This window comes from Trichophyton verrucosum (assembly GCF_000151505.1).
Source record: "Trichophyton verrucosum HKI 0517 chromosome Unknown contig00242_1.f1.exp, whole genome shotgun sequence".
In the NCBI taxonomy this organism is placed as follows: domain Eukaryota; kingdom Fungi; phylum Ascomycota; class Eurotiomycetes; order Onygenales; family Arthrodermataceae; genus Trichophyton; species Trichophyton verrucosum.
The window spans coordinates 1-21,554 of NW_003315490.1; the positions used below are offsets into that span (position 1 = coordinate 1).

The 21,554-nt window shown below is 47.0% G+C and overlaps 10 protein-coding genes across 10 annotated transcripts; 6 read left to right on the top strand and 4 right to left on the bottom strand.

Annotated features, from left to right (window-relative positions):
* Positions 1-62: 62 nt before the first annotated feature.
* Positions 63-1,339, top strand: TRV_02817 (uncharacterized protein; the record flags this gene model as incomplete). The annotated part of the gene is made up of 3 exons (XM_003022950.1): positions 63-442; positions 500-839; positions 899-1,339. 3 exons carry the CDS (start codon positions 63-65, stop codon positions 1,337-1,339), a joined length of 1,161 nt encoding a protein of 386 aa, XP_003022996.1.
* A 1,229-nt stretch (positions 1,340-2,568) lies between these two features.
* On the top strand, positions 2,569-3,999 carry TRV_02818 (uncharacterized protein; the record flags this gene model as incomplete). Its single annotated transcript, XM_003022951.1, has 3 exons — positions 2,569-2,818; positions 2,958-3,043; positions 3,106-3,999. The coding sequence occupies 3 exons, from the start codon at positions 2,569-2,571 to the stop codon at positions 3,997-3,999; spliced, it is 1,230 nt and encodes a 409-aa protein (XP_003022997.1).
* A 545-nt stretch (positions 4,000-4,544) lies between these two features.
* Positions 4,545-6,466, bottom strand: TRV_02819 (uncharacterized protein; the record flags this gene model as incomplete). The annotated part of the gene is made up of 2 exons (XM_003022952.1): positions 4,545-6,020; positions 6,092-6,466. 2 exons carry the CDS (start codon positions 6,464-6,466, stop codon positions 4,545-4,547), a joined length of 1,851 nt encoding a protein of 616 aa, XP_003022998.1.
* A 501-nt stretch (positions 6,467-6,967) lies between these two features.
* Positions 6,968-7,631, top strand: TRV_02820 (uncharacterized protein; the record flags this gene model as incomplete). Its single annotated transcript, XM_003022953.1, has 3 exons — positions 6,968-7,064; positions 7,127-7,376; positions 7,442-7,631. The coding sequence occupies 3 exons, from the start codon at positions 6,968-6,970 to the stop codon at positions 7,629-7,631; spliced, it is 537 nt and encodes a 178-aa protein (XP_003022999.1).
* A 587-nt stretch (positions 7,632-8,218) lies between these two features.
* On the bottom strand, positions 8,219-8,921 carry TRV_02821 (uncharacterized protein; the record flags this gene model as incomplete). Its single annotated transcript, XM_003022954.1, has 2 exons — positions 8,219-8,307; positions 8,381-8,921. The coding sequence occupies 2 exons, from the start codon at positions 8,919-8,921 to the stop codon at positions 8,219-8,221; spliced, it is 630 nt and encodes a 209-aa protein (XP_003023000.1).
* Positions 8,922-9,631: 710 nt separating this feature from the next.
* TRV_02822 (uncharacterized protein) lies at positions 9,632-11,348 on the top strand (the record flags this gene model as incomplete). The annotated part of the gene is made up of 2 exons (XM_003022955.1): positions 9,632-10,573; positions 10,671-11,348. The coding sequence occupies 2 exons, from the start codon at positions 9,632-9,634 to the stop codon at positions 11,346-11,348; spliced, it is 1,620 nt and encodes a 539-aa protein (XP_003023001.1).
* Positions 11,349-11,843: 495 nt separating this feature from the next.
* TRV_02823 (uncharacterized protein) lies at positions 11,844-13,719 on the top strand (the record flags this gene model as incomplete). Its single annotated transcript, XM_003022956.1, has 2 exons — positions 11,844-12,501; positions 12,563-13,719. The coding sequence occupies 2 exons, from the start codon at positions 11,844-11,846 to the stop codon at positions 13,717-13,719; spliced, it is 1,815 nt and encodes a 604-aa protein (XP_003023002.1).
* A 125-nt stretch (positions 13,720-13,844) lies between these two features.
* TRV_02824 (uncharacterized protein) lies at positions 13,845-16,495 on the bottom strand (the record flags this gene model as incomplete). The annotated part of the gene is made up of 4 exons (XM_003022957.1): positions 13,845-15,609; positions 15,666-15,910; positions 15,988-16,350; positions 16,460-16,495. The coding sequence occupies 4 exons, from the start codon at positions 16,493-16,495 to the stop codon at positions 13,845-13,847; spliced, it is 2,409 nt and encodes an 802-aa protein (XP_003023003.1).
* A 788-nt stretch (positions 16,496-17,283) lies between these two features.
* On the top strand, positions 17,284-19,848 carry TRV_02825 (uncharacterized protein; the record flags this gene model as incomplete). The annotated part of the gene is made up of 1 exon (XM_003022958.1): positions 17,284-19,848. One exon carries the CDS (start codon positions 17,284-17,286, stop codon positions 19,846-19,848), a length of 2,565 nt encoding a protein of 854 aa, XP_003023004.1.
* A 249-nt stretch (positions 19,849-20,097) lies between these two features.
* Positions 20,098-21,450, bottom strand: TRV_02826 (G-patch domain protein (Spp2), putative; the record flags this gene model as incomplete). The annotated part of the gene is made up of 1 exon (XM_003022959.1): positions 20,098-21,450. The coding sequence occupies one exon, from the start codon at positions 21,448-21,450 to the stop codon at positions 20,098-20,100; it is 1,353 nt and encodes a 450-aa protein (XP_003023005.1).
* Between the last annotated feature and the right edge of the window lie 104 nt (positions 21,451-21,554).

Below are 21,554 nucleotides of genomic sequence, written 5' to 3' on the forward strand. Positions count from 1 at the left end.
AAGAGATGCAGACGTTCTCCCAAGGCCTGGAATGAGGGGACATACTCACAATAGTAGTTATAATGGCAGTTCCAGATACCATTATTCCCCCCGGTCTCCCCGATACCTCCCTTTGGTCTCCCCTCCAATTCCCAGGAAAACGTGGTGGCAAGGTGACTCCGCTCATCAGCAATAGTGATGCAACAGAACAGCGTAGAAAAGTTCAGTTTGATCCAAGAACGCATCTTCAATTTAACCCTCCTTCAAAGGTTCATTCTATGAAGGAATTAGGTTATGACGCTAATGCTGGGATATCTCCAATTGGGGTATCTGAACCATTCTCGCTATTCTCAGCTGAGGCTATTCGCTGTATGAGGTCAGAAGTGTTGAGCAAAGAGGTATGGAGTGAGTATCAGTTTTCGAGTGATCTGGCGATGTGTCAGCTTCGAGAATTTGCTCCAAAGTAAGCTATTAACACCCATACTCTTTATAACCCCGGACTGCTGCTAACGATCCACAGATATGCGCCTTTTGTGTATGATGCATGGAAAAGCCCTGAGACGCTGGCTATTGTGTCGAAGATTGCGGGGATAGACCTGGTTACTGCCATGGACTGGGAGATTGGTCACGTCAATATTTCCGTCCAGACAGAGGAAGAGAAAAATAATGCTCTGGCGGAGGCTGTGAATGGGGCGGCAGGTACATATGACGATGATATTGCCCCCATTGTTGACTGGCATACGGACAGTTATCCTTTCGTTTGCGTGACTATGTTGAGTGACTGTACCGACATGATAGGTGGAGAGACAGCACTCCGCAGAGGTGATGGCAGTGTTGTGAAAGTGAGGGGCCCACAAATGGTATGCCAGAACACCTGATATATATGGATAAACAGGGTGCTAACAAGTCCATGTTTTAGGGATGTGCCGTGGTGCTCCAAGGGAGATACATTGAGCATCGAGCTCTACGAGCACTAGGCACGACTGAGCGGATCACAATGGTCACTTCATTCCGGCCTCGCTGCCCAACACTTAAAGACGACACTGTGCTGACAACCGTCCGACCTATCTCCGACCTGTCTGAACTGTACTTTCAGTTCAGTGAGTATCGGCTGGAGATGTTGGAGGAGAGAATTCGAAGCCAGCTCAAGGAAGCTCGTGATGCAAGATATGCTGGCAGACCCTTCAATACACGGAAGCTGAAAGAGTTCCTCGCAGTCCAGATTGAGTTCCTAACTCATATGAACAATGAGATTGTTGAAAACGACAAGGTGCAGAAGGGTGTCACCGACGACAGCCACCTGCGATCAGCGGATCTGAAGGAGCGCTCAAGGAAACGGGCTCTTGCTACGGCTGCATAGAGACCAGGTCGATGGCTACTTTAGGACTTGTTTGGTGCATAGGACTTTGAACGTTCTATTCTGTTGTTCGGGAAACGGTAAACTTGATATACTCCTCTCACTAATTGCTTTGGGTGTCTTTCATCGGTTCTCCTGTTCTTTGTCGTCAATTCTGGGTCAGTCGCGTGGGTAATAATGATGTTTAGTAGTTTGTAATTCGATGAGTATTCGTGGACGAAAATGAGTGAAAGGCATCTCATTCTTTAATGTCAGGTAGTTGTTGCTTTGGGATTCCGGATTATTGTTGCTTCTGGGCTGTTGTAATTTCTGCGAGGCAATGTTGATGGGCCAGGCCAAGCGGATGATGGGTCTATATTCTCACAAGGCGTTGGAGGTAATCAGTCGAGATAGGAAGTAGAGAAGAGCACTGAGAATGAATTTCAATAACTGCATTTGGTATTAGTCTGACCATATTTTGGGTATATCTGTATTGTTCTCCCGCGGGGTAATCCTGGGGCGAACGCTGTCTTCATCGACTGTAAAACATAACTATGCAGATTGCAGAACTGACAGGGACAAGAACCATCCGGTCTAGTGGTAGCTTGCAGCCGATATATCTTCCTGTAAAGCGTCAGTATGCCTTTTGTCCGTCAGACTGACTGAGTAGGTACGCCGTTTTGAAACCTGCCCATCCACTAACTAGCATTGATCTCATAGCGGTCCCACGGCCGGGAGACACAACCGGTGAGACCACGGTGAGGGAATCCTCTCTCTCTCTCTCTCTCTCTTCTTTTTTATTTTCTTTCTCTCTCCCTCGCCGGCTGTTCATCTGTCACCGTCGTCGTCTGCTCTGACGTTGAACTCACTTCCGCTTCCTCGCGCCGTCGTCACTTTTATGCCAGCACACATTCACGTGACAACCCTCACAGGCTAAACCCTCTTGGGAAGGAGAGCTCTCTCACTTCCAACCGCCGCTTTTAACTCGCTGGCTTGAACATCCATAAAACCAAAAACGCGCCTGTCCGACTTTCTGCCTCACGCGATTGTCCCTACCGTGAGGCTCACCTTCGTCTGCCTGACTTTGTCTTCCTGTTGACGAGCTTCTAGCTGCCTCTGCTACAGGTTACCTGCTGCTTATCACAGGGCCTGCCACAGACTGCTTTTGCTGCGGGCGAAGCCAACCAACCGCCTGACAGACTTTGTTCCGTCGACCCGCCCAGCTTTCGAAGCTCAGCTGGAAATCAGGGGCCATGCCTGCAAACAATGCAAAGAGAAGACGTTCAGATGATGTGGATTTCAGCAGTAACCATCCCACTGCGTCTGCTACTCCATCTCTCCCGGCAATCGGTGAGAAGAGGGATGCAGACCCTTCAGGGGTGAGTTGGTGGCTGGCCGGAGCAGCCCCACCTATTCGATATCTGTTCAATGCTGACGGTTCTACAGCTGCTAGAGACTCTCCAACGCCATATAGACGACCTACGAAGCCATATTTACTGCGGCGTGTGTATCAAGCCGCTCTATGAGCCGTATACCTTGCCCTGTGGACATACGTTTTGCTACAGTGTACGTCTTCAATTTGTCCTTATGAATACGTGGACCTGTCCGTGAGACTCGCTACTAATTCTTTCACAGTGCCTAGTGCAATGGTTCAAAAGCCAGGGCCACTCAAAAACATGTCCAGACTGCCGGGCACCAGTCAAAGCGACACCTGCTCCAGCATATCTGGTACGTTCCAACGATACAGCCCCAGCATATACGGCCGATACTGATTTATTGCTCACGTTTAGGTCCGCAACATCGTCCACATGTTTATTGGCCGGTCCGAATTGACAGATGCGAATGAAACCACACAGGAGCATTTGGCCAACCAAGTAGCAGAGACTGAGAAAGTCGAAAGGGACAAGCAGAATACTGACCCTAGGACTGGTGGTCTGTTCCAAGGATGCTTCAACAACACTCCTATTCCACTTTATGACAACGCCGAAGGTGTCTCGCGGTGCCCAGGATGTTTTTGGGAATTGGAAGATGGCGAATGCACGCACTGCGGCTATACAGTGAGCGACTCGGATCAGGATCAGGATCTCGATGAATTCGAGGTTATGGAACAACTCCGACTAATGGGGGATGCCTTTACGGAAGACGAGGATGGGTCCGACTTTATTGGACATCGTCATAATCCCGGGTTCGAATATAATTTTCTTCCTTATGACAGTGGTCATATAACCGATATAACTGACATGGATGCCGACTCGGAGGATGTATACACGGATGACAATGACGACATTACAGATGCTGGTGACGCTGAGTCGAATTTGTCAGAAGACGAGTCTCTAAGGTCAGAGTCGGATTCCTCAGGGAGGTCAAATTCAACAGCGCGTCGTGCTTCCAGTGATCATGGTAGTCAGACGATTGAACCAGAGTCAACTCCATCTGTTCAGGAGATATCATCCAGTGCCCAATCCGAGGCAGAGTCAGAAGAGGAACCAATCAGACGGCCAGTACGCAGACGAGTCTCTCGTCCACGTCAATCTCCCCAACATATATCCACCGATCAAGCGACCAGGATGACATTGCCCATGATTCTTCTTGCTAGCATGCGGGGAACCGACCCCGAAAATGCTGTCGTTATCGACGATTCCCCCCCTCCACGCCGAACTTCAAGGCGTCGTCGCCGCCACTAGCATCATCATCTTATAACTTGCGCTCACCCAAGGCCGTACCCCCACATATATACCAATATCCGCATAGCAAAGGCTCGACGGCTCTCATTGGAGTCTGATGTTTTGGCCACCAACTGAATTCTGGTCTATACCCACTCTTGCCTAATTTTTCCTTCTCTTGGATTCTCCTTATGGGTTTTCCGATTTCCCTTTTTTGCATTTATTTTGCATTTCATCATTGCCTTTTGATACAATGCTCTGCTATGCTCTTTTAAAAAAAATACTTAGCATGGCGTTTGAGCATGGAATCCTCAGGTTAACTTTCCCACCTTTTCCCTTGATTTCTTTGGTTGTTGGGTTCCTTTTTTAGAGGGTATGGACTGTAAAGTAGTTTATTTGCTATTACCCGGTATTAAATGAGAAATCTCTTGAGTGCCATCTCCTGTCACTTTTCCATTTGTTTTGGTTACGCAGTCTGAAGGATGTTTAAAGGATGATAAACGCAATCTACTAAACTCCAATCCTGATCGATCATTTATTTTTATACCGTGACGTTAGCTACCTTTTCAACTGGCAAAAGGCACTTCAAATACGACGGCGCCATTCCTTCCCCCTACCTCACCACATCCAAGATTCTTCGAATCATTGGCATCAAATACCTTCCAACGCCCAAGACGATGTTCCTTGCCTAGTGCGGCTACTATACAAAGACCCTTCACGTTAGTCTCATGCGACTTTGCCGTGGACCCCTTTTTCTTCTTCAATGTAGACGTAGAAAGGGGCCGACCAGGTTTTGCAGAGTCAGTGCCTCGGCGTTCGTAAACACATATTCCATTCACGATACCCCGAAGTGGAGGGGCAGTATGAGGTTGGTTGTCTTCATTAGTGTCCATTGACGTAACATCTGAAAGAGCATGGGATGTGCCGTTGGATAGCGATAGCTCCTTTGACGCATCCTTTCCACCAACACAACCCAGAGGGTGGAGCCGACGCTTATCTTCAGAGACTCCCCAGACACGAATCCACCCATCCCAGCTACCGCTTAGCACGATGTCTGTTCCCGGTACTGTGGCTAACGCTGTTATCCAGCGTGGACTTTGGCGAACATTCGCCGTTTTTGCAGCCTGCGCGTCAACGTCTATTTCGGACGAGAGTTTTTCAGGAGGAGGGAGGGGGTCTAAGCCATGGGCTTCATAGATTGTGTGAAGGGGTTTTTTTTTGTGGATGGACCATAGTGATATGGCGCCGGAGTCTGAACCAGTGACGAAATGGGCTGGTGGTAAGGCGGCCACGCAGTCTGTTGAATTTATAGAGTATTGGGAGACTTTAGACATGCCTCCAGCTCGAAATACCAGCTGTGTTTCATCAATGACTTTCCAAAGTCTTGCGGTACGGTCTCTGGAACCAACGCTGACACATTGGTCTGTTATCATCGAAGCCACTCCTAAAACATGATCCTGGTGGCCAAAAAGTGTTTCTACGTAGGCGTGGGCGTCGGGGCTCAAGGACCAGGTTTTGATGGTTCGGTCATACGAGGCAGAAAACAGCTGTTCGCCGGAACTTGAGGAGGATACCCGTTGGGTAAATGCCAAACTGCTGACAGAGTCGCGATGTTGTGTGAATGTTTTCAATGGAGTGAGGGTATCGGCATCCCAGATAATTAACCGATTATCAGCACCACCTGTAGCAACGAATTGACCAGATGGCGAAACCGCAACGGTCAGAATCTCGCTAACGTGCCCTTGCCTCTCCCTGCCATCTCTAGATGGTCGTAATCCTTTCGCCCATTTTAACTTCTTAGGCTTTTTCCGCAATGGTCGGCTTGATTGGGTATTCCCGTTCTGCGTAGAGGATGTTGTTGGAGGAGGCGTGGACAGTTCCCATTTTATCAGACTCATGTCCTTTGATGTAGTGTAGACATATGGATAGTGTATGGCAATGGCAGTGGTAGTATTCGTGTCTGCACGGAAATATGAATGAGAAGCAGCTGAGAGCGAGAGCGTCGAGGCAACCAATCTATATGCTCGGCCTTTGGATTCGTCCTAAGCGATCAATTAGTCTGGATTGTGACCATAGCAAAGGCTTGCAGGGCAGGGAAAAATGCACCACTTACCACATCCTCTTTCAATCTTTCTGCAATCAAATCCCGATCTATCTCTGCGGCATCAAATCCAACCTCATCTACTTCTTCCCTGACGTTGTGCAAATATTGTTCTGCCAATCTCAATCGTCGCTCGGCCGCAGTCTCGTCTTCGTCTGACCCAGAGAGCGATTCATCCTCAGAACCAGCCGATACCTCCGACCTCTCATCTCCTTCAGAATCACTCCCTGATATCGATTCGTCTCTGTCCGCTTGTCTCCGGGACTTATCGCCGCTCTGTGGTGCGCCTTTGCCAGTAACACCTCGCTTCTTAGCTACCGGAGCTCCCACTCGGTCCTCTCTCTTGCGCTTCCGCTGAGACGCAGGGAGTGTGAAAAACGAGGACATGGCTACAGAGATACCGGATAGTTCCAAACTCGATCCCAAGATGTACCTCCGAGACTTATCGCCCTGCCATCGTAGATCGCAACCCAGTTCCTCTCTTTATCAAGGCTCACGCTACCAAAATATTATATATATTTTTTTTATCTTCGATGGAAGGTTTTTTTTTTTTATTTTTTGAGTTTCAATGCCGGAAATTCGGAGAAAGGTTAAGCCTAATGACTGACTAAGCAAATAGGCCGCAAGCTTCCAACGCGGCTTTCGAAAGAGCAGCTTCATCAACAAACAGCGGAAGGACAAGCAGCGGCATTTCAACTGAGAGAGGCGGGATAACATATATTAGAGCTTTGAGTGCTTGTGGATTATTTGCAGATACTAAACTGTCATCATGTAAGCTTGCTGTGCACGATCTATCCTGGGAATCCGCTGATCTAACGTGGGTGTAGGGAGGTACTGCTTGGAATTACGGGGAAAGACTTCACCCTCATTGCTGCATCAAAGGCTGCTATGAGGGGAGCTACGATTTTGAAAGCCGCAGATGACAAGACGAGACAGCTGAACAAGCACACTCTCATGGCATTTTCAGGTGAAGCTGGTGACACAGGTACGGGCCAATGGTTTACTTATAAGATATGGGCAGAGCACTAATACTGTCAACTTCTATAGTTCAATTCGCCGAATTCATACAAGCGAACACCCAGTTATACTCTATGCGCAACCAAACTGAGCTTGGTCCCTCTGCTGTTGCTCACTTCGTCCGTGGAGAGCTAGCTAGAAGTCTACGGTCTAGAAGTCCATACACAGTCAACCTCCTTCTCGGCGGCGTGGACCCCATCACAGAGAAGCCTAGTCTGTACTGGCTCGACTATCTAGCGTCATTGGCACAGGTTCCATATGCCGCCCACGGTTATGCTCAGTAAGCCATGCTATAGATCTTATATACGGCTAGAATAAGGTCACTAATTGAATCCCTTTACCTAGGTACTACTGTCTATCTATCCTAGATAAACATCACCATCCAGATATTTCATTCGAGCAAGGCTTGAAACTGCTTGAGATGTGCTCAGACGAGCTCAAACGCCGGTTACCCATTGACTTCAAAGGAGTATGCTCACACCTCTCTCACAAGTTGCAAATAAATACTGATTTCATCCTTGCTAGGTTTTGGTAAAGGTTGTGACCAAAGACGGCATCAGGGATGTCGATTTTGAACAAGCAAATAACAGAATGGTTCGGAGTGCTTAGAGACACGGGTGGGCGTTCTGTCATTTTCATTCATATCTGGGCCGGTTGTTGAATTGGCGTCTTATGATCCTCGTACTTGCTATTGTTGTTATGTTACCCCAATTCAGTCAATATGCTAGTACTATGTCTCGAGGTTATTTCGATATCATGCATCCATTCCATGACTATATGCGGTATACCTTAATTTATACATTTTATGTAACCAACCGTGTGCCTAACCTTAGGTTTTGGTTTGTATCTTATTGAGTATGACTTGAACACTTAACAGCTGAGCTACACCTCACTTGATTGTAGTATACGAAGCTCATAATAAATCAAAATGCAGAGGTACCAAAAATATCAAGTTATATAGTGAAAGTCTAAGACAAGCGGTGGGAAGTCTATCTAAATGGGATACAGGCTGTGTGTAGGTGCAAATTGAAAGAAAACTGAAAAGAAACAAGCAGTGGAAGCGGCAACAATCCAGCTGTCGTAGTATAAGAGGACGATTTCCGTCGTATGATGCCGATGGCCTTACAACTCGCTCAGGAGCGCCTGGACGAAGGTGTTGCAGTTGTTGTCTGCCACACTGTAGACTGGGTGATCCTTCTCGTAATCCTTGGCTATTAAGAGCATTGTAGTAAGTATTCATTCATCGCATGTACAGTCTTTTATATTTGTCAGATACACACTTACCCTTGTTGTTGATAGCATCAGCCTTCTTCTTGGTAGTCATCTTCACAAATTCGATGTCTCTTCTCTTGGTGGTGTCCCAGTTGGTCTTGCGGAACTTGATGTCCTTGTTCTCCTTCTTAATGGTGTCATAGACCTGGCCGTCAAAGTCACGCTTCGTCTTTCTGTGCTTCTTAGGGCCGGACTCCTTGATGCTAACTTTGCCAACAATGAATCCGATATGGTAGAAGCCGAGCTTCTTCTGTAACTCCTGAAGCTCAGCAGGGGTCTCGTTGTCAATTTCGTCTCTCAGGGGCCATTTGGCCGTAAGCACATAGTACTTGTCGTCCTCCAGCTCTCCACCGTAAGCCTGAGCTAAAGCAGCGAAGGTGTCACTGTCTTCGGTTTCTCTTTTGACAAGCTCGGCCGAAAAAGGAGTAGACAACGGGGTTGTCTCACGAGCGGAGATGAGGCTGGAATCGACCTCATTCCTGGCGATTGGGGTCGCATTGACTGCAACAGAGGCAGCAGCAAGGAGGGTTGAGAAGATAGTAGAGAACTTCATGTTGTCTTATTGGGTGAAGGTGAATTGGTTAATGGTGATTGATTGTGGTGGTGGTGGTGGTGGTGGTGATGATGATGGTGTTGGTAAGTTGAGCTGAATGATGGTATATGATACAGCCCTTGAGCCAACTTATATACCTTTCGGATGGCAGCTCTGGATTCAAGATATCTCCTTTCAAGATACCTGAGGATAGCCTGATCATCACAACAGTTCGTCTCATATTTGCATCCTGCAAATATGGGGTAGACGGGAGACGGAACAATAATGCAGAAGGGTATCCAGAGGAGAGCACGCGAGAGATTGCCATTGCTGATCTGAAGCTATAGTCATAAAGCACATAGTAGCTAGACGGCGGCGGTGAGATATGCCGCGTTGGGCATCGGAAATTTCATCTCTGTGGAAGTCAGAAAAGCGAACCGAAATAGGGGCAGCAGAAACGGAGGAATAACCACAAGGCTATAGTTACCTTGGTCAACAGGAACAAAATAGAAGGTTATGAGAACGGAACATTATTAAATGCGAAACGCAGTGACAGGATGTTATCACACCTCAGCTGAACAAGGCTGTTGGTGATCTTCACGGAGGATTCGTAACCAGGCTTCATCACTTCTTTGTTTTAATAGTGAATTACCCAGGCTATCAACTTAACTAGGTAGCCAGAACTCATCCTCTATTCCCGATATCCCAAGTTATTCTTATTGTTAGCAAAGATGGGGCCCGAGAGCGATGCTGAACAGCTGGACAAATGGATCTCGGGGGGGTGCATGACCCCTGAGCGCATTTTGAACAGACTTACCGAAAGTCGCGAATATTGTGGCCTAAGAGAGAGCGAGTATATCGGGCTCAAGGAAGTTTTCGATCGCCAGGGCACAGAAGAAGCTGGGATTGCATACGTTGATAGAGATGCATTTGTTTCATTCCTTAAGGGCTCTAGCCCTGTTCCCTCTCTATTCGACGAAGCCGGTGATATACTGTATTCCAGTGTGCTATACCTCTCCAGATACCCCTTTGATCTGGGCACCTCTCGGAAGATGACCCTCGAACAACTTGCGAGAGCACTTATCTGGGCTTTGATAGATGCTCCTTTTAATGATCTACGAGCCAGAACTCTCTATGATGAAAGCAATTTCTGCCGCGGGAGAACATGGGCAGATCACAGAAGGGCCATTTTCCAGAGTCTTGCAACCTCTCGTGACGGCTCTACATTACCATATAACAGTAAGGAATGGGCAGAAAAGGCCAGAGATAGAGCATATCAATTCGACAAATTTGACCAATCCCGGCTACAGTTCGCTGCTGTGAACTGCGATGAAGATGGCGATGAGATGTACCACGATGTCCTGGATATCCTTTTCTCCTCGCAGATTGAAATCGACCCGTGCTTTGCGCCTGTTGCTCGTGATAGTTTCCGTCCATTAGCAAAGAAGCTACATGGGGATAACACTCATCTTCACCATCTCACGATTTCGCGAAAGAGTTTCCATGCTTTCATCAAACTGCTCCTCGTGTATCAGTTCGGCTGCAATGATCGGATGGAATGGGACGCCTTGGCAGATTTGGATCGTGTTTCCAGCTGCATTACAAACGCGTTTGCCCGTGATTCAAACATTGGAATCACCTGGCCAATGTTCGATGATGCCTGTAAGGTTACGGTAAGTGTCCTCTCACCTGTTATTTTTCGTCGTTTTTTATCTTTCTTCAATTTGCACCCTTTTGAATGATAAAGGTAAATGCTGATTCCATGGTTAGCCTTGGCTCCTGGATGGGTACTACCGCATCCTAAGCAGCCTTTTCGGTATACCTAAGGAGGGAGAACGACTTGGTTTCGATATGGAAAATATCTCTACTGACCTACCCAGTCCGACAAATATTCTGACATTTCCTGTCATGGCACAGCTTGGTATAATGTTTTCCAGGTCTTCATACAGTTTCTATAATCTGCGCCTCCATCGACATTATAAGCCACGTCTCAGTGAGATCAGCATATCAACTGTGGCTACAGATATCAGTGCGACGCCAGGAAGTGCCTTCTTTCTGGTCTCTGGCAAAAATAAGGAGACAGGAGATGTTTGCATGTTCGGGGCATACATTGCTGTTCCATCCAAAGATGGTGGCGAAATCCAGTCAACAGAGGAAGAAAAGGTAATAAATTGGCAAGACTCCTGTTTATTCGAGCTGAGCCCTGTGCATGATATCTACCTCGGGAAAGTCGGGTCACCTGGTTGGACAAGCACGGAAGACAATCTGCGTTTCGGCAATAGGGCAAATGGTGTGGCTTTTGATATAGAGAATGATCTTCGCAATGCAACTGTCTCCCATACGGTGGACGGAAAGCAAGAACCCGTCTATAATCCATCTTCATGGAGAGGCAATTGGCAGATGAAACTTGATATTGAAGAGGTTGAACTCTGGGTTGACGAGGAATAGATGTAACTTGTTAGACGGTTCAATGGATAGCACTTCCATAGCCCATTTTTGAAGTCACACGACTTAATTCTTCGATCCTTAATTAACTAGTTGAATGAGCGGCTCAAGATACTCGACCCGTGAACGGCTGTAAATTATATGTCAGCCAGGTAGCTCTTTCAATGTTTGGTATCTCTCTCAGCAAACTTTAGCTAGAGTGAAAAGGGTGGCATTCAATAAGAATGCTGCGGCCTTTCTAATAGTTAACTAGGCAGCTGGTCGGTTGTGAGGTTGGATCAAAGTCCTCAGGATTGTCTTTTACGGGCTTTTGGCATCGAGTTTGGTTTTGACCTATCAAATTCAAGATTTTGAGATTAGTCATCAAATCTTGGCACATATAGTTAGGTTAGTTATGCCTTCAAAGCTTCAGCTTGCAAAGAAACAAAAGAGCCAAAAGGCAACCAAGGGGACGACAATTGCTATATCTTTGAACAGCACCGACACATTTGCTTCATGATGACGAAGAGGCCGGCTGAAGATTCACTTGATGAGCCTGTTCAGATAGACTCGCCTGCTTCAAAGCGACCCAAGATCTATTCTACGGAAGAACCAACAGACGCGACCGCCCATGCACGAAGTCTCACAGATCGTACGGAACAGAGGTGGAATGGCAATGGGCATAATTTGAATGAAGAGACAGCTACATATGAAGGCGGGGAGAAAGAAACTAGAGATACAACCGCAGAGGAATCAGACTTGGAGGAGGATGATAATCGCCATCGAACCGTTAGGCAAAGCGCACCCCTGGAAGGATATGATGACTTATACTTGGATACAATACAAAGAGCCGCTCTCGACTTTGATTTTGAGAAGCTATGCTCAGTTTCGTTATCGAATATCAATGTCTATGCGTGCTTAGTATGTGGCAAATACTACCAAGGGCGCGGTCCGAAATCGCACGCCTACTTCCATGCCCTCGAGGTTGAACACCATGTCTTTATTAACATGGAGACGAAGAAAGTTTACGTGTTGCCAGAAGGATATGAGGTGAAGAACAAGAGCTTGGATGATATCAAATACGTGGTTGATCCTCACTTTTCCAAGGAGGAAGTGGCAAAGCTGGATAAGACGGTCATAGATGCATTTGATCTGTCGGGCAAACGCTATAGGCCAGGTGAGCAATTCAACACCAAAGCTGGTGTAATGATATCGATGCTAACATCTTGGCTTGCTAGGGTTTGTTGGAATGAATAATATCAAGTCCAATGACTATCTAAATGTCATAGTTCAGTTGCTTGCGCATGTCCGCCCAATTAGGAACTTCTTTCTGCTCCATGACTTCCCAGCTCTGAGCACCCCCCAGCTTCCTCTGAGATTTGGGGTACTGGTCCGCAAACTATGGAATCCCCGGGCTTTCAAGGCACACGTTTCGCCGCACGAGCTACTCCAAGAGGTTGCAATACGATCGTCTAAACGTTTTACCTTAACGAAGCAATCGGATCCCATCGAGTTTCTCTCATGGTTTTTGAACAACCTCCATCTGACTTTGGGGGGCTCCAAAAAACCTTCCTCAAAGCCAACTAGTGTGATTCAATCGGCATTCCATGGCAAACTCCGCATTGAAAGTCAGGCCATCACAGCTAGGTCCGACAGCGCGAATGCCCGCCTTGTCTTTTCGGAATCAAGCACAACCACATCTCAGGTCAACCGCTTTCTAATGCTTACGTTGGATCTTCCTCCCACTCCCCTATTTCAATCCTCAAACAAGGATTCTATTATACCCCAGGTCCCTCTTACCACGCTTCTAAACAAATATAATGGTATCACTGCGTCAGAGAAACTTGCCCACCGTGTACGGCACCGGCTACTACACCCTCTACCGCCTTACCTTCTTTTCCACATCAAACGATTCAGTAAAAATAAGTTTGTCGCTGAGCGAAATCCAACTATAGTTACCTTCCCATCGCCTCATGGACTTGACATGTCGCCATATGTTGAACCAGACCCATCAGTATGGCCTCCAGGTGAACCTATTATCTATGATTTAGTAGCAAATGTCATTCTTGATGCTGCAGTGAATGTTCCAGGTGGGCCAGAAAATGCCGCAAACAGCGCTGAGACGGCCAAGGATTTGACCGAAACTGGGCCATCTGCGGCTAGTACAACCACACCAGGCGCAGCCGCAGGGAATCATAAGGTGTCATGGCTTATTCAACTATATGATAAGGCCATGGCTACGGAGAATGCCCAACAACAGCAGCAGAAGGGACCGGAGTGGCTGGAGGCACAGGATCTTTGGGTTAAACGTACAGAAAGTGAGACACTGTTTACGCGGGAAGGATATTTAATGGTTTGGGAAAGGAGGAAGACAAAACCTCTCGGAAGTAAGTGAGAGCAGTTTTCAATAAGCCTCAATTACCTTCTTATTGTAACTTAATCTTCTACTTGACACGAAGGCAATGTAGGATAAAAAAACAATGACTCGGAACAATAAACCTTGTTATATCATAGTTAATTCTACAGCTGGCCCCATTGAAACTTAACTTTTCCAAGAGTGACAGCAGCACTGGCCCCTAGTCCCCAGATTCCTGCACTAATAACCGTCTCAAATCCCACTATTAGTGCCATCTTTCCAACGTAGGATAGCATATCTAATGCATTCCCACCTCCCATCCATGCACCCAGTGGTCGTATATTAGACTGGAGTCCAAGCAATGATGCTGTGGCACCAAGCGGGAGAATTATTGCCGAAGACTGGGTAGACAAATATGTAAAAGCAAGGCTTCGAAGATAAAGAGATTCAAAGGGGTAAAATAAAACAGAAGTTATGATAGAAGATAAATGGGAGGAAAACGCATCCACGGGATGCGAGGAGAGAATAGTAACGTGATGGTCCCATTCTTCAGCGGCATGTAGTCCAGGGCGATCGAGAAGAGGCTGTCTTTGAGGACCAGTACCATTGGCCATCTGCTCACTGGAACTGCTACTTATGTTATCCTGTGGGGGATTTGGTGCGGTGTGATTAATCCCAGGAGTTTGCCACAATGCATCAGGTTCATCCTCGGGAGGGTGTGCTGTAGTATCTATACCATTTTGTCCTGGGTCATTAGGAATAGAATGACCTCTTTCTCGAGTGGATTCAGGGACGTTACTGGGGTGCTGACTTGAGTCAGAGAGCAATGCATCCAATAAATCAGATGCCGCGCGATCAATGGCACTTGTTTGTGACTCAGTTCTGTGAACAACGCCATTTGGAAGCGAAACACTTGCATTAAGGCCTTGGTTTTCGGCTTCGGCCTCTGTATGACTTTGCAGGAGTTCTAGGTGCATTGTAATCACATCAGAATTCTGGTGGATAAGAGAAGCCCTAACACGGGGGGACGAGGGTGGAGATGATTCTGGAGATGGAGACGGAGAAAACAGAGTATTCGTCCGGGAAGCAGGAACATGAGCGGTAGCCTCTGTAGAATCCACAGCATGAAGTGCTATATCATGCTGACTAGGAATTGAGAGGTCAGTATCATTGCCAGTGGGGGGCAAGGAAGTTCGTATATCAGAAAAATATCCTTCAGGCAGTTGAATTGGCGATTGAGCAAATCGGTTCTCATCGTCCTCTAGAATTTGGCCAACCATATTGACATTAATTGCATGTGAAGCCTGAGACTCTTGACCCAGTCCAGCTGTTGGCAAATCGGGATTATTTTCTGGGTTTAAATCCTGTTGCAGCTGCCCAACTCGTCGTTGGACGGATTCGTATCGCTCTAGCCAAGCAGGTTCTTCAGTGGCTGGCTTTGTGGCAGTTGGATGAAAGCCCACAGAGCGTAGTAACCAATTTTTAAACGTAACAAACTCATACTTTATCTCCTGGGCTAAAGTAAAATGGCTTCTTTTAATTTCTTCTTCTGATCTCTTACCAAGTGACGGAACTGTCCATTCGATGAGTTCATTCTCCACGGCAACTCTTAAAGAAAGCTTATCAGGACGATCGGGTTTAGGGAGGCGGCGTCGAAGGATCCTGTAGACTCTCGCCTCAACCACAGGGCGAACGTTGATATATAGGTTGAATAGAATGAAGGGTGAAGTAGCCAGAGAGATACAATAGAGACCGATCGTGTGAGCTGATAATTTTGAGGGGAGGGGTGGTAGTTGTATCAGAGAATTTGCGGTAAATGGAATAAAGGAGTATAATGATGGGATTGAGAATGGAGGTAAAAGTTGAAGCGACTGTAGAAGGGAAAACATGTACCCTTGTCCGAGGACAAGGATAACGGCAGAGTTAGCACTAAATAACGGTTAGCATGCAAATAAATTAACATCGGGGCAAAGGGAGCCATGTACCCAAAAGACAATACACTCATTAGACCACGAATGAACTTTTTATACCACTTTGCATCAATAAGGGAGGAAAGGGTTGAATGAAGAGAGTCTAAAGCTGACTCTAAGAAGTGTGACCGGCAAACAGATAGTAAAAAAGATACGGTCCAAACGGGAAGCCCTGCGAAATAAAAGCCCGCAAAGCCAATTCGTTGACGTTCTCCGGAAACTATATCTGTTAAAGAGCCAATATTGTAACTTTTGAAGGTCTACAAAAGATGTTAGAGGCTGAAAAGACAAGGGGGGGGGGGGAGGGAAAGGGTGTGGGTGGGATATGAATATTCACCTGAATTCGACAGGCTAAAGATTTCGTCCACCAAGAGGCTCCAAACATGCTAAGCTGATCGATAGCCGCTAGGGCCAATCCAAAGTCATTTTCCTCCGCAAGTAAGGCAATCTTTTCTTGTTCTCTCATACTAGCCGTGTTTAACTCTTCACCGCTGACAACGATACCCATGGTAGATAGAACATCATTCTTTGCCTTTCTAAGCTGCCTAGCCTCAGCCTTTGAGCGGCGGTTAATAGGATGTCCACGAGCGTCATACTCTTGGACATATCCATCAGCATTCGAGTTCGCTAGGTGTCGGTTTGGTTGTGGTATAGCCGACCCATTTACAATGAGCTCTGGTGCCTCGTAAGGAGACCGGCCCTAATAATTTATCAGCATATTGATAGCTCAGGCTGTATAAGGACACAGGCTTCATAAATAAATTGAGAATTCGATCGACGGCGTAGGTCTTTTTATTGACCCAACATACCAAAGCAAGTGAGTTCAAATATGGACGTCTCCCCATACTAGTCAGTTAGCTGTGAAGAGAAGTTAGAGGAAAAAATCATTTCGCAGTATCGCTTCTGGTCTGGTCAAGGAGTGTGTTCTAGGGGTATAATTCTCTGGTCAACCAAAATGATCCACAGAAATGACGTTCTTCTGGACTGTGGATGTTGTTATTTAAGGAAGTTGACGTTATGAACAACTGGCGCCTATCGCGGTTAGTTTAGCAGCCCCACTTTTTCTGCCCTGTTAATAAAAATTTAAGCGCGTGGCAGCTTTTTTATTTTTTATTTTTTGCGGCTTCATATTGAACAAAGTACTCTGATTTTTGCTAGGATTGGTTGCTCACCTGATATGGTATATCAATATTTGGACTGATGGCGTCTTACTCCACCAACTGCTGATTTTATTTTTTTCCTTTCTTTGCGCAATAATCCTTCGGTATCAAGCCATGTCTAAAGTCGCTGTCAAGACCACTTTTGAGGTGCACAAGACCATACAGCCTATATACACTGGGGGGAGCGTCTCACTTGATGCTAGTGGTAGGTTTCTGGCGACATGTGTGGGCGAAGATGCCTTGGTCATTGATTTAGAATCTGGAGAGAGGCTGGCGCAAATTGAAGGCGTAAGTTGATAGACGGATTCTTCCATGCGAGTTAGAACTAATACCTTTATTAAGGATGGAGAACTGATTACCAGTATATCGAGTATGTATGCTCTTGAATGTTACATTCTCCTACGGGCTGAGCTAACTTTTTCTTAGTCTCCCCCGATGGATCCCACCTTGCGCTTTGCTCAAGATCTCTCTCGATGCGAATATTATCTCTTAAGCCTTCTGACGACTCGAATCGCACCATTGAAGTAGAACTTCTGCGGTCCCTTAAACCTCATACAACGCCCGTTGTGACGACGGCGATTGATCCTACGAGCTCTCTCCTTGCAACTGGCAGTGCGGATGGCTCCATAAAAGTTTGGGATCTAAGAAGAGGGTACGCAACACACACATTCCATGGCCATGGGGGTGTTATTTCGGCTATGTGCTTCTTTGAAATTGCTCTAGAAAGGCTCAATGAGAAACAGAAGCCCAAATTCAAGAATATCCAGAGCAACGATGATGACCAAGCCGACTCTATGGCTTCCGGCGTTCGCTTAGCATCCGGGAGTGAAGACGGCAAAATCAGAATATGGGACCTTAGCAAGCGTAAATCGGCCGCATCCCTGGATTCACATGTATCAGTCGTGCGCAGCCTATCCTTCTCGAGATCAGAAAATACCCTTCTATCTGCCAGTCGGGATAAAACGGTGATTATATGGGATGCGACGACATGGGACTGCAAACGGATCATACCTGTTCTTGAGAGCGTTGAAGCGGCTGGGTTCTTATCGGACGGCCCATTCTGCTATATCGGTGGCGAGAACGGCAAGTTGAGAGTATGGGACTCTAGTAGGGGAAGTGAAGTCACAGAAGACCAGCCCATAGGAAGTGAACAAGAAGCAATTGTCACAATAGAATATTCTGACAGTCTACCGTTCTTGTTGACTGTTCATGTTGACCAATCTTTGAAGATTCATTCCCTCGAGCCATTGTCCTCCTTCGCACATGGAGGTAGAATTGAGCCGCTGCCGGTCTCACGACAAATTTCCGGTAACGATGATGAAGTTATTGATATGGCCTGCATTGGTCGGGATAGGTCATTACTTGCATTGGCCACCAACTCAGAATATATAAGAATTGTTCGCGCGAAGTCTATGAATGAGGCTGAAGGATCTGGAAGCCACTTTGGAGCCGATGTCGCTCGACTTGAGGGTCATGAGGAAATCATAATTTGCCTTGATGTCGACTGGTCTGGAAACTGGCTCGTGACTGGAGCCAAAGACAACAGTGCCAGGCTATGGAGAGTAGACCCAGTCTCTTCATCTTTTACCTGCTTTGCAACTTTCACTGGCCATGCTGAATCAATAGGGGCCATTGCGTTCCCGCGGTCAGCCCCAGCTGAAGGTACACCTGCCTTTGAAGATCCCCTCAACCATCCACCCCCCTTCTTCATTACTGGTTCCCAAGATCGAACTATCAAACGATGGGATACATCCAAACTCAATGTCACAGGATCAAAACCGCACACTCCAAAGGCACTATATACTCGAAAAGCGCATGAAAAAGATATAAATGCACTTGACGTGAACCATTCATCCACCTTATTTGCATCTGCTTCACAGGATCGTACTGCCAAGATATGGTCTGTCGAGGATGGCGCGGTTACTGGTGTTCTTCGTGGTCATAAGAGGGGCGTATGGTCCATTCGATTTGCTCCCAAGGACACACCGATTTCTACCACTACCCCTGGTTCAATTAGCAGAGGGATAGTTGCCACTGGCTCTGGCGACAAGACTATCAAATTATGGAGCCTTTCAGATTATAGCTGTCTTCTGACATTCGAGGGCCACAGTAATAGCGTATTGAAAGTACTATGGCTCCCGCCGCCACATATCTCTCAAACTGATGAGGATATATCTTCTCGAGGGGCTGCACAAACTAACCCCCTAGTTGCCTCCGCCGGCGCTGATGGATTAGTGAAAATATGGTCCCCATCCACTGGTGAGGTAGAGACGACCCTAGATAACCACACCGACCGCGTCTGGGCTTTGGCAACTCCTTACACACCTTCATCCGCGACACAGAGCCAGGGAAATACGACAGAAAGCAACTATGATTTCTCCTTGATCTCTGGTGCTGCAGATTCTGTGGTGACTTTCTGGAAAGACACGACCTCAAGCACCCTGTCTGCTGCAGTCACAGCGAGCTCTGAACGGATTGAGCAGGACCAGCAACTTCAAAACTACATTCACGCTGGTGCTTACCGTGAGGCCATTACCCTTGCTCTTCGTCTAAACCATCCGGGTCGGTTACTGTCTCTATTTACCACAGCCATTGATACGACTGAGGATACCGCGGAAAGAGACCCTGATAACTTGACGGGAAATGCCGACATCGATGCAGTTCTTAAGACATTAGACGATGAACTCTTATACATTCTTCTAATCCGCCTGCGTGACTGGAATACGAATGCTCGAACTGCGCGAGTGTCACAGCGTATTCTATACGCACTTTTCAGGTCATACCCGTCGTCCACTTTTATTGAGCTTGCTGACCGAAAAAATGTCCTTCCAAATGATGGCAAATCAGGAAAATCAGCTGCTATGAAAGATATTTTGGAAGCATTAGCTGCATATACTGAAAGACACTATCGGAGAATCGAGGAGCTAGTTGACGAAAGCTACCTCGTGGAATGGGTCCTTGGTGAGATGGGCGGAGGAGTGGGAAGTGCAGCACCAGCACTTAATGGTACAGATGGAGAGGATATAATTATGGTCTAATGCGAAACAGATGCCGTTATCAAATTCCAATGGGAGTTGAGGAATAAAAAGTGCATTTTTACGGAATTTTGCAAGGAGTTGAATGTGTAACTGTCGGAGTTTTGACTTGATAACTAGCAGATTTCACATATTCGTTTGACATTAGGCCATAATCCAAGTTTGCTGGCTTGCTGTCTATTGATACATATTCTACAGAACTAAACAACGATGACACCATAGTATCTTAACGTAAAGGTGTAGAGAATCCTATTATCTTCTGTCATAGTCCCTCCTTCTGTCTCGATCCCTGTCTCTGTCTCGACGCCTATCTCTATCGCGGGCTCTGTCTCTCTCCCTGCCGTAATCATGACCTCTACGTTGGTCGTCTCTTTTATCCCGATTGCGCCCTGATCCACGGTCCCTGTCTCGATCCCTATCTCTGGCCCTGTCTCTGTCCCTGTCTCTGTCCCTGTCTCTGTCTCTGTCTCTGTCCCTGTCTCGATCCTTGTCTTGATCCCTATCTCTGTCTCGACGCTGATGGTTTCCACTATCCTCTTCTGTGATGATCTCACCCGTTTTCTTACTTTTCAGAATAACGGGTGTATACAATCCTTCACCTTCGTTCTTTGCTTTTCTCATTGCTGCCTTCCCCCAGGCTCCAAGTTCGACTTCAGCACCTCCTTTCCCACCGAGATCTTTTGCGCCTATTCCAAGGTATCCAGGTCTTCTCTCAGGGACACGGGCTGTTACCGGGGTATTTCCATAGTTTCCTCTACCGACAGGTTGGCCCTCTTTCCACCCCATACCGCGTAACAATGCAGCACCAAACTCTTCCACTGGCACGGCATTATAGGCGCTCAAGCTTGCTGGGGCAGGGCGTGACTCTATATCTCGACGAAATGATTTGGTTTCATCGTAAACTGAAGAGTTATTCTCGTTAGGACGGGCCGTTATTACCAGATCTGACGGTTTGGATTCTGCTGATTCCCCTTTGCTCTCACGGATGAGAGCCTGCAAAGCAGCATCGTCCTGCGATAGTGGCTTCGTTTTCGGTTCTTCCTTGGTCACCGAGACACCCGCGCCTTCATTGTCTCCATTTCCATTTCTTTCCACATCCCCTGCCACTGTATGTGTTGCAACTGCCTCTGCGCTAGGCTCTGCATAGCTCAAACCAGCTTTTACCTCCGGAGCATCAACCTCCATTGTGGACTCCGCGGCTCCATTTGCCTCCCTTTTCCTCTGAGCTTGTACTTCAGCAGGTAACACACTTCGTCGCACCCCCTGTGTGCGAGCATGTAGCTTATCTCTCCATTTATTTCGTGATTCAATCTTGATAGTTAGCGGTTCCTTTTCTCTCTTCACCCGCTTATTGCTGATTATTGCACCACCAGCTTGGTGATCGAACCCTGTGACTTCTTCTGGCACTGGCTCTCCTTCATCCTCACTGGCTGAATCATGATCATTGAATCTTCGGGTTCTGCTCGAGAGCTCTCTTGTTCCGAATGGAGCTGCTGGTTTGCTTTGCGTGGACGGCGTCGGCGTTGAACGGCGAGAAGAGTCGGCTGAGAGTGCGATGGAAAACGGCTTTGGTTTGGAAACTCCTTCCGAGCTTTCGGGTTGCATCGTAGATCTTGGGACGGAGTATAAGATCAGATTTAGCTCTCCTATATAACCCTTGATGCTGGGTCAAAGATATTGAAGGAATTAAATACTAACAGTTTGAAGTT